Genomic DNA, 12,428 nt, shown 5'->3' with positions numbered 1-12,428 from the left:
CCAGGAAATCAAAGCAAAGAGCGTTCATGCAAAGATGCAGTGGTGAGACAGCACTGAACTGCATCCACGTCATTTACATGCAGAGGATATTGCCTCCACAAAGGAGGGAAACACATATCTACAGGAGATGGGACTATTATAAAGCTAGATCACTATCCCTTCAATCTGTTCTTTGTCTATTATCCTCACTGTGATTGTGACTATGCATATTAACAACCAGTGGCCCATTTTTAATGCAGGAATACTTTCTACTTGTTTTTTCTTTCCCTGCATCAGACCATTTTGGGCAAGGAAAGTGGTACTATCTCAAATGTAGATATTTTCTTTCAGGAAGGCTATTTACTCAAACAAAGTAATGCCCACTGATACAAACCATTGAAATAGACTGAAAATACCCTACAGGCTGATTCAAGCCTGCTGGAAATTTAGAAGAGACCAGTTTGACCACTGCCACACTGGTGAAATGCCCAACTAGAATTAGTCCTCTTCCCTCCAGTCTACCAGGGCACTGTTGTCTATTTGCTTCTCACCAACCAGCCTGCAGGATTCTATATCATGGTCCATGCTTCCAGGATTATTTTCAGATTAATTTGCAGATTAACATGCTATATTGCCAAGAGTAGGGATTGCAGTGTCTCATCTCCTCTTCAGCATGACCTCTAAGACTATACTCAGCAACAGGGACATCAAGCCTCCAGGTTCTAATCAAGTTTGTTTATCTGGAGCAAAACAAATGGTAACAACTACTTAAAACCACATTCTCTATCCTTTTGTTTGCTTCTAATTTTGCACTGTCACTTCTTCTTTACACCAGTGTTGCCTCACAGACTCTGTGCCTCCTAAGAATTACCTGTGCTACTTAATCTCAGTGACGTATCTAAACATCATCAGGTTTACTACAAGTAGACAGCTGTGAGTTGTCAAACACTGAATAAAATTACAAACATGCAATGAAAAAACATTTTAAGAGGCAAATAACACCTTGGTGCATTGCTTTGGTGGCCTGTATTTTTAGTGGACAGACTGTCACAGGCAGGGTATTGGGAGTCTAAGACAAATCACCTGAAGAAATGGCTCACTATTCTTAGTCATTTGCATTGCAGACAACTTTCTTGCAACTACTACAACAAAAACTTCATCTAATTTACAAATGAGGGATTATATCATGCCTGGATCATGTTTAACCAAAGGCTGGCCTTTGTCCTGATGATAAGGGTGAATCTGCTCTCAAATTTCTGCATAAACATCCCAACTCTTCAGGATAAGCTACTGCAAACTGTCGAGAGATGTACCAGAACAGACAAATACACAGTAAACTCCTCACAACTCTGCCAATGAAAAGCTCAATCAGAACTAGCCAGCACCCAGTTTTCACATTACCACCATTCTTTCCTTGCCTGTTTGGGCACCTGTTCAACCTCAGGTAACTACAGAAATTACTTGCATTATCTTCTCTTGATTAAACAGCCAGTATGTCTGCAAAAGAGCTTGTTCACCACTGTGGGAAGATGCTGTCATCAAAACTTTATAACAAATTGAAAAAAAACATGAAGTTTTTTGACAAAAGTGCTGTCCTCACTATAGGAAGCTTCACTTTCAAAGGTAACACACAAATAAAACCAGTATCTACATACCACACCTTCTAAAACTTCACAGGACCAAAGACATGGCTCCACCCAAGCATCTTTCAGGAAAGGAAGGGAGGGACAATAAGAGGGAGAAAAAGAAAAGACAAGAAAAGGAAGAATCTGCATTGCAGAACAATACAAGGTATTTCAGTACTTCACTTGTATCTAAGGCTTAGAGAACCCTATAGACAAATCTGACCTTCAAATTTATGTCATTAGTGAAGAAATACAGTAATGGGAACAATTTGCCTTCAGTTGTAAGACATCAAATAAAAATGATGAACCACTATCACACAAAAATGCTACTCTATTTATTCAAAAGAAATCTCATTCAAGTGAATACAGGCACAAATGCAAGACAGTTCAGTCAAACAGGTAAGATCTGAGAGAGTTTCTCCTCTCCTGTAGCAAAGGACAGTCTGAAAACTTAGAAATGCTAACCAACAAGGATAAGACAGTGTAACAGAAGCCCTGAGGAAAGTCACGTGGAGCTCTCACTCTGTGCCTCACCATAGCTGACAGAAACTAAAGCCCACTATTCAGCCAGCTAGATTTGCTTATCTGTGTCCAACTCAGTACTAGGAATCTAAATTCACATCAGGAACTCTGGGTCCTAATCTTACAGCATGAGCCAAGAGCTGATTGTAGGTGGAAACTCTCATCTCAGACATGAAAGTGCTATGTCACACTGTAAACAACCACTCAAGGAACCAGCGAAATCCTCTGGCCTGAGCATCCCTACAACACAGCCTACAACATTGGCTCAGATCCACCATGCTTACAAGAGAAAGTTCCAGTCTTGATTTTGCAAGTCTAGTGCTGGAGAAAGGAACATTAGCAGGAAAACTCATTCCAGGCATTAATTAGTCTCATTAGATAATGCACTGGCATTTTGTGGCTTTGCATGTGTGTTCTCTCAGATTTGACCCGTTTCATTAGTTCACAGCTCCTGTTCACTCTATTAGACCAGTACCACCTTTAAGGAAATTTTTGTTCCATATCCATCTACTTTTAGATGAGTCAGGCTCTACACTTCAAACTTCAGCCAAAATAAGCTTTAGCTGTCTGAGGTCTCAAACTTCTTCACTACAAGGCACAATGCACAAAGCTCTAATTATTGCTGGTGGCTCCTCCCTAAAGCCTGTTTAACACATGGTCCTGAGGAAACAGTCTTTCTGAAGGTACAGGGTCTACATTCTTGTCCACCTCTATCCACTACCATTACAACGAGGTAGAGAAGAGGCAAAATACCTCTATTTTACAGAAAAGAGATGCAAAGTAAGCTGAACTAATGGAGAGAGGGCATTGAATGGGAAATGAGTTTAGTATTAGGCCCTCTTTCCCAGTACAATTTGAATGTAGTTATTTGAAAGCCTTCATACAAAAAGCCCAAAGGCACAGAAAATTTACATGACATTTTCCCACCCTGTTACTTCACTTTACAGCATGACAGGAAAAAATTATAGTAAGATAAAGTAATTTGGTCTGATGGCTCAATTTACTAATACTGTATTCCTTAATGGTTTCTGCTATTAGTGGCAATGCTTCCACATTTGGTAACTGCTGCAGTACAACTTCCCACATGTGGCACCAATGGACAGAAGCTTGTTAATTCCTTCAAACCTATAGCTTGTTTTAGAAGTTTACCCTTGTGCTTGCAGGTTACACACTGGTAAAACTGGACCCTGTGTTATCAAATTCAAAGCTGGTATTTCAATTTCTGAAAAAAACAAATGAAAAGAGCCCCTGTGAACTGTATTATCAGCATTAAGAAGTTATCTGCTCTTTTTGATCTAATGCTGGTAAAACTGTTGCAAATTAACTGATAAGTAGAACCTACGCTTTTGTGTGTAAACCAAAAAAGGTAATGGCAATTGCAGAGTTCAAGTACAAATTCTCATCAGCATCAAGTCATTCCACCAAATATTTAACTGGTGTTAAACAGGCAATGGAAAAGTACACATGAGAGAATATTCTGGCAAGATCACTTAATAGATACCAGAAAGCAAGAAATCTATCCCAACCCCAAACGTGGTCGATTGCATGGCTTGACATACTAACTTTGATCTGAAGAGATCTAATTAAGCAGGTTTGACTCTACACGCAACACAAGCACACCACTACCTGTGTACTGTTCTAAACACACCAACCAAGAGCTTTCCATTTTATGCAAGAATTACAGCTCCTTTGTTATCTGACATGTCACGGTGAGTAAGCCAGAACACAGAGAATTAAATCTTGCCTCGACTCAAATACATTTGTCACGTCCACTGTCTACATACAAAAGGGTGACAAATCTTGCATTACACAGGTAGACTGAAGTAAGGCTGTAAGCTTTAGTTCTGATTTACTGTATGTTAAATATTAATGAATTATTAAGGAATCATTCACTGAGGTTTAAACAACACTACCTCTTAGATATTTCTAAAGCTCTGCTAATGTATTTTTAATAACAGATAATTAATTTATAACAACATTAAATCTAAAGTAAATCCTTATTTCAAGCCATAAAAGAAACCCATTGGAGAGTGATGAGATATATACTGTTGCTCTATAATAAGGTCACTTCTTCATTTTATTTCTGCATGATATACCACTTGCGTAGCCAAACCAGTACAGACACATAATGCAAACATTATAAAGCCTGATGAGCAATAAAAGCAGGGACCTCTGCAATAGGGTTCTGTGTTGCTTTCCATTCTAACAGTCCATTTTCAAACTGCATTTCCTAATGCTTCTTGTCCTTCAGCAGTGACCTACCACGTCTGGCTTAATCACTTATTTTTTCTGCTCATTGTTACAGCACAAATAATTTAGTTTTCTGAACAAATAATTTTCTTATTCTAAATGTAGCTGAAAATCTATTTTGCAGCTCCAGTGCTTGGTAAATATGGTGTTTAGTAAATGCTGTATATTTTCCATGACATGCTTCATAACACTGAGAAGCTTGCTGTACAAATGGGTCTGAACCTATGCATACAGCTCATCATGTTGGACCTTACACTCAAACCACAGAGGGGAAGGACTTCATCAACACTTGGCATGAAGTTTTGGATGACAGAGACACTACAAAATTCACGATAAGCCAACCAAAGGCAGGAAGTGCCTGCACCTTTTCTGCGATAAACCTGCTCACTTGCTTTGTGAGACTGGGTGCTAATAATGTCTTTTCAGAGCTCAGTGGCTGAAGAAGGCACAGGGTTAGGACATACCGAATGAGACAGTAATGACTGCCACACCTATATCCACAAGAAGACATGCATTTCTCTGTTTCATAAGCACCACTGCACAATCATGAGTCTTAACTAAACTCATCAAACTCTGCTGAGAAACTGGTCTATAAGCATCAACAATCTCAATATATTGCAGGAGTATTTTGCTCATATTTCACTCTTTCTGTAACAAACTACCAGAAAAACCAGATTTCTGGTGTTATTCTACCCTTTGCACACTCAGCAAGATCCTCCAACTACTGAAGCCACAAACCAGATTTTAAAAAGCTCGTGCATGACAACTGCTTCTAGTTCTTTCACTCTTCCAGCCTTAACAGTTTATTTCTCCTTATACCAGCAGAATTCACCAAGTCCTTCCATACTATGAGACCACACCAGCCAGCCCTGCTGAGTAAAGCAGATGAAGTGAAAACCCTCAGAGATCCCACACAAATCTTTCTGAACAGAAGTTTTAATACAGTGAGAGGTTTTTTATCTGGGGCAGGAAAGAAGGAAAACCTTACCTAGCCACTTTCCTAAGGAAAACAGTCTCACTAAGAGGGAGTTCTGAAAAGTGGGAGAGACCAAGAAATCACTGCAGTTACTTCCATTCATGTTACAGGGGTACTCAAAGTGTATTTCTCCTAAAGCTCCAGGCAGTGAAATACTGTGACTACAAAACTGCCCACAGGAAAGGTCTGTTTGAGAATCAGTTCAGAAGCAGCAAGTTTTCACACAGAACAGGAATTTTTCTATCAGCATGTCCTAAACAGATGAAGTGTAAGCTCTATCCAGCCCACACAGGCAGGATCAGAAACTGCCTGGCTTTCTAGTCTTACTTCTTAATAAAAATAAATCTGTTTCTTCCACTGCTCAATTCTAATACAGCATCAGAAAGCTCCATATTAAGTGTCTCTAAACAGTAGCATCTTTTACCAATCAAGTAACGTAGCTTAGTTTATACTTAGATCCTATTTTTCCTCTTACTTTATAGAGAGATTCTCTTCCTCTTCCCCTCCAGAATGACCATAATTGTATCTATAAAAATACAGAGCATATGGAACGCTTTCCTCCAAGCAATGGAACAGAGTGCCATAAAAGCAATGAACATAAGCAGTTTATTAGAGGTGGTTTCCCTTCCCCATCATCTACTCAGAGCTGCTGTGAAATTCTATTGAAGTCATACTGTGCAAGGGTACAGAACAGCTATGAAAGAATTTGCCTGCATTACATAGGGTTTACTGTTAATTGGCTCTTGTACACACACGCAGTACATAAAGACTGCTTTTTTTTTGTTTAGGAAGTGATGATGTGTTAAGAGGATGTCCTTTGTTGATATAAAGCTCACATCAGGATTGTAATTTGAGTTAACATCTACACATCATTTTATGTAACCACTTGACAATGGTGGTCCTGGCTAATTAGTTTCTGTTAGTTAAAAGGGAAATGTGAATGACATTTTCTTAGGGCATAAAGAGAGAGACATTGGTTTACTCAGACTAATAACATCAAGGTGCTAGTTCTTTCCTGTCATATCCACCACATGCTTCTGATCACATCGCCAGATTTGCAATCTCTCACGCACCGGAAAACGGAACCTTCACTCCTCCTTTGATGATCTCTTCTCTTTTAGTATTACACTGAATGAATCACAGGAAGGATGAACACATCTAAAATCTGTATTTGAAGTAAAAACTTTGTCTACAGCCTCGCTTCAAGAACAGAGTTAGCCAAACTTTTCTGGTGGACGTGGAAGCAGGGGAGTGTGGAAGAGCCAGCCTTTCATGACTGCCCAGACTCATTTTCTTAGTGAGCAGCAGAGTATTACTTTTAGTGTTTTGCGATCTCCCTTTCAGGCAATGCTTATCCAAACCCTTGAAGCAGCCCTCTTTTTGCTCTCTGTTCCAGAGCTAGCAGGTATGCTATTCCACTTGAAGAAGCCACCATTTACAACTGCCAGAACAAGGAGTGTCATCCTAGTAAGGGATGGGAAAGGAGGACGACTAATTCCTTTGGGCATCCTGGGAAATTCAAGGCACAATCTGCTTTCCATCTTTGCTTTAGTGATTTCTAGGAAATTTTGATAAAAAAAAGGGGAACCCAAAGTGAAGTCTTAAAGTAACAATCTAGTACTTATTCCTCTGACCCCCAAAAGGCAGAGAACAACAGGAAATGCTATGGGCAGCTAGAAAAGCTGCAACACAAGGCTCTTGCCTCCTCTCTGTTTCCTGAGCCGAGATTCTCGGCACTGCAGGGAAGGAAGGAGACAGAAAGGACAACAAAGAAGCAGAAATATTAGTTACATGCCACCTCGCACGGGGCATTCTCTGCTGGCAAGGCCTGTCCCATTCCTTCTCGCCTCTGTGTCATCTGAGCAGCCTGAAGAGGTCAGCCAGAAAACCTGCTCAGCAAACTGACTCTGCGATTCAAATGAATTACAACCAGACAACACTGTGATAGGAGTGATATGCATTAAACATGGTATAAATACAGAGTATGTCACAAATGTGAGGAAAGGCTTTTCCTGCTATATCATTTCAACCACAGTAAATCAAAAGCTACAATAACAATAAGCAGAAATTGCAACTAACCAGCAGCAGGAGAGGCACTCATTTCTCCTGTGACTTCTACATCCTTACAGTTTGAACTTTTCTTGGCAGACAGGAATACAGTGAAAGCCTTTGTGAATATAAGCTCAACACATTGAAAATAAACATGGGTCCTCACACGGAAACAAAAGAGGCACATGAGATCCAGCAAGTAACCTAACAGTCACTTGATGAAGTCTATCAAGTAGTCTAGAGGAAAAGGGATAAAACAGCCTTTACTCATGGCACTGAGCTGGAAATAAGAAAAGGGTTTCCTCCATCCTTTTGGACAGAACTCTGCTGAAGCTACAGGCTTTAAAAACCCCAAATACCTACGCAGAAAGGCATACAATACCAGAAGTGAGGACTTTTTTTCCTACAAAATATAAGGGACCAAACATAAGCAGAAAAGCTGGAGTTTCTCCAGTCACCTGGAAAACAAGCCATGTGATGCACATCTGATTCATCTTTATTAAACACGACAGTAAGAATCCCTTTGCTATTCTACCAGACTCTTACAAAAGCCCTCAAGTCAATGGACCATGGCAAAACCAATTTGCAAACTGCAAAACTGGAAAGAAAAGCCCCACTGGTATGAAAATGGAAATAGGTGAAGATGAGAAATATCTCATTGTTTCCGGTTAGAGCCCTGCTCTCACTTCCAGCTGCCTAAACAGCCGCAAACTCTGCCCTTCAACTCACTGCTAGTTCACATCAGTGGAAGAAATTCAAGTCAAGGGATAAAGGTAAACCTGACTGTTAATTACTTAAAGGTCTGTAAGTCTAGGGAGGGGGCACAGTTGTTAAAGGGACACGAAGAAGGCTCTCTCTAAAGTGAAACATCCATTTTTGATTTACGCCCCTAACGTAATAAAAGCATCACTTTGCCAGTGCAGTTTTCGCCATTTTTAGCCCAAACAAAATAAAGCATTTTCAGACACACAAAAAAAGAATTTAAAAGCACAATTTCACTAATCTAATAAAGGTATGAAATTTCCTTCTTTGGCTTAAAAATGACAGAATACGTATATACTGATATTTAAACATAGCGCAGTAATTCTCCTAAAATAAATTCAGGAAGAAAACAAAATAAAATCCATCAGATGTAAAGGAAACACTTGAGGCTCTTCCCCCTCTGACTGCACGGAGCTGGAAATCATTCACTTGAGCAGAGTAAAAAAATGGCTTTAATTTCCATCCCCCTTAATAATTTGCTTTAGAACCCTGACAGTGAATTCAAGGAGAGAAACCCCACCATTTACACAACATAAAATACCAAATAGGCATTGCCTGCTGACATGTGGCTTAAACCTGGCACCCCACTAGAGAACACTTTATGTTGTGCCATCATATTTGAGGCTCCACTCCTTTAATTCCACTTTTAAATACATGACCCAATCTAACATCCAGTGTGATTAACAGGAGTCTTTCCATCAAATTCAGAGGGTATTTGGCAGTACCTCCAGAGGCTTTACTCCTACATGAACATTTTTCATGCAAAGGTAAGTTTTGGAGTTATACTACTTGAATTCAGTGAACAAGGTCTGACTTTTGGGCTAACAGAGGAAGCTAGAGCAAGCAGCCTGGCATGCTGTAAGACAGTTACACTACACCCAGCGAGCTGTCTTCCTAGTATAGAACCCTTCGTATTTCCTCAAAAGCTCATTAAAAATCCAACTTGTTTTTAAATTGATTAATAAAACAAAGAACTTCAGCATGGCCTTTGCTCTCTGTCATTTAGTAAGCCCCTTGAACTTAGAATACTACATGTTCTGTATCTGTGCTTTGAATGAAGCACAAATGGAGACCTTTAAAACCAATTGCTTATTTTGGGTGGCTCAGTTTAGATGAGTGCATCCACAGAAGTATTTCAAACTGGATATCCCAGACCAGAAATATTAAAACAACATACTGAAATATTCAAAACCTCCTTCATTTTGTCCATGAATTAAGTCAGAACTGAGATACCGGTTTATGATACTGATTAATACAAACATACCATTTGATAGCATTTACAAAGTACTGGTTTTCAAGTCTAAACATGTTCTCTGTCAGCAGTTAGAAACAGGAATATTCACATTAGGCACACAACTAGGAAGGAAAAGCACCTTAAAATCTTTCTTTTAAAGACAAGGAAAACAGCCAAAGTAAAATCCTTAATGAAGTGAAGTTGACTGAAATGATCTATTTTTCATCCAGTCTTAGCTCAGGCCAATAATCCCAAAGCCTGGAAGTCATACTAACCAGTTTGAATCCGAACATCAACTGAATGGCAATAAGGTCTTTCATAAAAAAGAATGCAGAGTGTAACTGCAATGTTTTGGGAGTCTTCCTACATTCATTTGTTTTGATCATCATTACTGAAAAACAAACCTGAAGCAGGGTTAGGATTTCTCTTTTTCCTAAAGAGAAGAAGAAAAAACCCCAAACCAACCCAATCAAATAATAGTGTTGTGTGAGTTAAGGAGGAAATTAAGTTTTGCCAAAACATTTACTTTTTCCCAGAGAAGTATGGAATGAAAAGCTTCATTTGCTTTTAAATGCTGCCTTAAAGAAAAAAATGAATAAAACCAGAAAACAGTGATTCCAATTTAGCCAGCTTTCACCGTGTTTACCTTGAGTAAAATTGCACCAAGAAACACATGTGTCTGCAGAAAATGCCAGAATTAAATCCTTATTGATTTCACCTAAAAAAGGCATTTTCTAATCAACCTGAACAATTAAGATATTGAATTGGCTTTTCAAAAGGAAAAGTAAATTTGGATGTTCATATCTCACTTCAGGACGAATTATATTCTCCCTGTCATTTGTATTTCTGAACAAACTGGATAGTATAACATTCCTGTGGTAACCCTGTGTGCAAAAATGGAGAAGTGGTGGATGTTACCTAGCATGTTGTGGTAAAGTGGACTGTCGTGTCCATGGATAGTAAATGCAGTCATGACTAGCGGGACCTCTACACCTGCAGGCAATTACAGAACAAAAGACGTCATTTGCCATTCACAAGGACATGCACATGCATTCGCCCTTGTCCACACGTGGAAGATGGAAGACACACAGGGAACGATCACTCAGCAAGTACCTATCCATCAGGCCAATGCAGTCCTCAAGACGTGGCCCGATGCACCTGCAGCAAATCCAAATTGAAAACAGGGAGAGAAAGAGAGAAATCGGTTATTTACAGATCCCAGCAGCAGGAATCCCCTCTTTGTGACAAAATCTTAATTGTAGTTCTCAAAAGAGACCCAAGTCACCACAAAATTATAGCTTGTGATAAAAGCAAGCTTGCAATGGGAGCACTAATAGCAACAGCACTCCAATGTTGGATGTATCTTGGCTCAAAGGCAGGTTTCACCTGCATACGTGGGAGTCGTGACAATACAGCTGCTTTTTCTGGATGTTGCCTGAATCATCAAACCGGTGGTTACTGCACACAAGCTGCTCATTTGCAAGAAGAGACCCCCAGGAGCACAATACAAAACTTTCTTGCTTTCTGTAACTGATGCAATTGTTCATTCTGTTCTAAGCTCCCAGTTCAGGCAACTCTAGTAGTATTCTGGAAGCTGACCCTACTTGCATCAGGGTAACCCAAGAATGAACATCCAACAGCAAAAAACAGAGCAAAACAGTATCTGCTGATTCAGGCATTTTATTCTGCTTTCTTAGGTGCTGCCAAAAGTCCTCCACCTCCAAAAATCAGCGAGTGCTCATCAAACAAAAATGAAGGGAATCACTCTATGCAGCACCACTAAAGCATAACCATAAGGAAAGATACTGCAAAACACAGCTATGCAAGGATTTTCCTTGCCCTCATGACGCACAGTTATCTGAAGTGGTGCCCTATGCCCTCTGTTCAAATAGCAAGTCAATTACATATTTACACAGCACTGTCAGGATTCTCACAGACTTAAAGTTAAGCTTTTAGGGGTTAAGAAAACCTGACGCCCGTGTGTTGAATGTCCAGCTAGTGCATCTGCAGCCATGGAGTGTACTGAGCTCTCTGCATTTTAAGGAAATGAAACCACTTATTTATCTCTTTTAAGATCCCAGGGGCATTTCATTAATAGGCTCTTTGGCTTTAAGTCCACTATAAGAGTAGGGGATCTGATGCTTTGGTAGAGTGAAACTCACTTCTGTTGAGATAGTTAAAATTGAAGGTATGATCCCCAACTCCTTTAAAGTCCTCTGTTTTTAGTTTGGCTTTGATAGAGGAATATGCATGTCAAAAAGCTGAAAGAGTTCAAATATGCTCTCATGGGATCTTCTTTCCACTTCACCATCACTTGCCACTCATCAGCTTTTGCTGCTTTTAAATTAGCTGTTGCTCTGCCATTGTAAAATAAATTCAATTTCCCTTACCTGCTCATCAGGGAGAGCGGAATGACAGAACCTCACCTCTTGTTTACTTGAATTCTTATTTTAACATAAAAACTGTGACATGCAAACACAAATTGGAAGGATTTCCTCAATAATGGTTTCCTTCAGCAAATGTGCAGACATAAAAAGGATTCATTAAATACCCAGGTGGCCAGATAATGCATAAATGGAAAGGGAAGATTTAACTGCAGCTCAAAAACTTCATAGAGAAAACTCCTGCCGGGTGTTTTTTGAAATGTGAGCTGTCCTTGGCTTCAGGACTTCAGAGTTCAGGACTGTCTGAATGCTAACCAGCCTCAAACACATTCAGCATGTCTTCCTTTCATGGCATTCTCAGCAATTTGCAGATAACCAGTTCAGTAATGAAGGAGGCTGGAAAAAAGTTGTTCAGATCTTCCATTTCCTAGCACGTCGAGAAGCTAAGCTCTGACTCTTGCCATAAATAAAAAGAAGGCCCTCTTCAAATTACAGGTCTCAGAGCCCATTACTACTAGTTCAGACAAGTGGCAGACCAACATAAAGAACCTACTGTCTTGGAGTCATTTCGCATCTGTACATTTATTCTGTCTGGCTTTTGGAGAACAGGACTTGGATCCAAGGAGAGAGTGCTGTTTGGACTTCAC

General features: G+C 39.7%; 1 protein-coding gene across 7 annotated transcripts in view; it reads right to left on the bottom strand.

Moving 5' to 3' along the window:
- ERBB4 (erb-b2 receptor tyrosine kinase 4) overlaps nt 1-12,428 on the bottom strand; it is a 609,586-nt gene that overhangs the window by 130,776 nt on the left and 466,382 nt on the right. For 2 of the 7 annotated variants that reach the window (XM_061344620.1, XM_061344638.1), the window contains exons 16-17: nt 10,511-10,555; nt 10,316-10,390 (exon numbers count right to left, since the gene is read on the bottom strand). The exons of 1 other annotated variant lie outside the window; for it this stretch is intronic. In XM_061344620.1, the coding sequence (XP_061200604.1) occupies nt 10,316-10,390; nt 10,511-10,555 (120 nt within the window). The remainder of the gene's footprint in view (nt 1-10,315; nt 10,391-10,510; nt 10,556-12,428) is intronic. 4 more of the 7 variants (XM_061344647.1, XM_061344670.1, XM_061344630.1 and 1 more) reach the window with 2 other exon arrangements.

This window comes from Neopsephotus bourkii, unplaced genomic scaffold (genome assembly GCF_033783945.1).
Source record: "Neopsephotus bourkii isolate Nb327-2 ecotype Australia unplaced genomic scaffold, CSIRO-AGI_Nbou_v1 NB_31, whole genome shotgun sequence".
Lineage (NCBI taxonomy): Eukaryota > Metazoa > Chordata > Aves > Psittaciformes > Psittacidae > Neopsephotus > Neopsephotus bourkii.
Note: the sequence above shows the minus strand (reverse complement) of the source record. Positions and strands in the feature narration are given on the sequence as shown.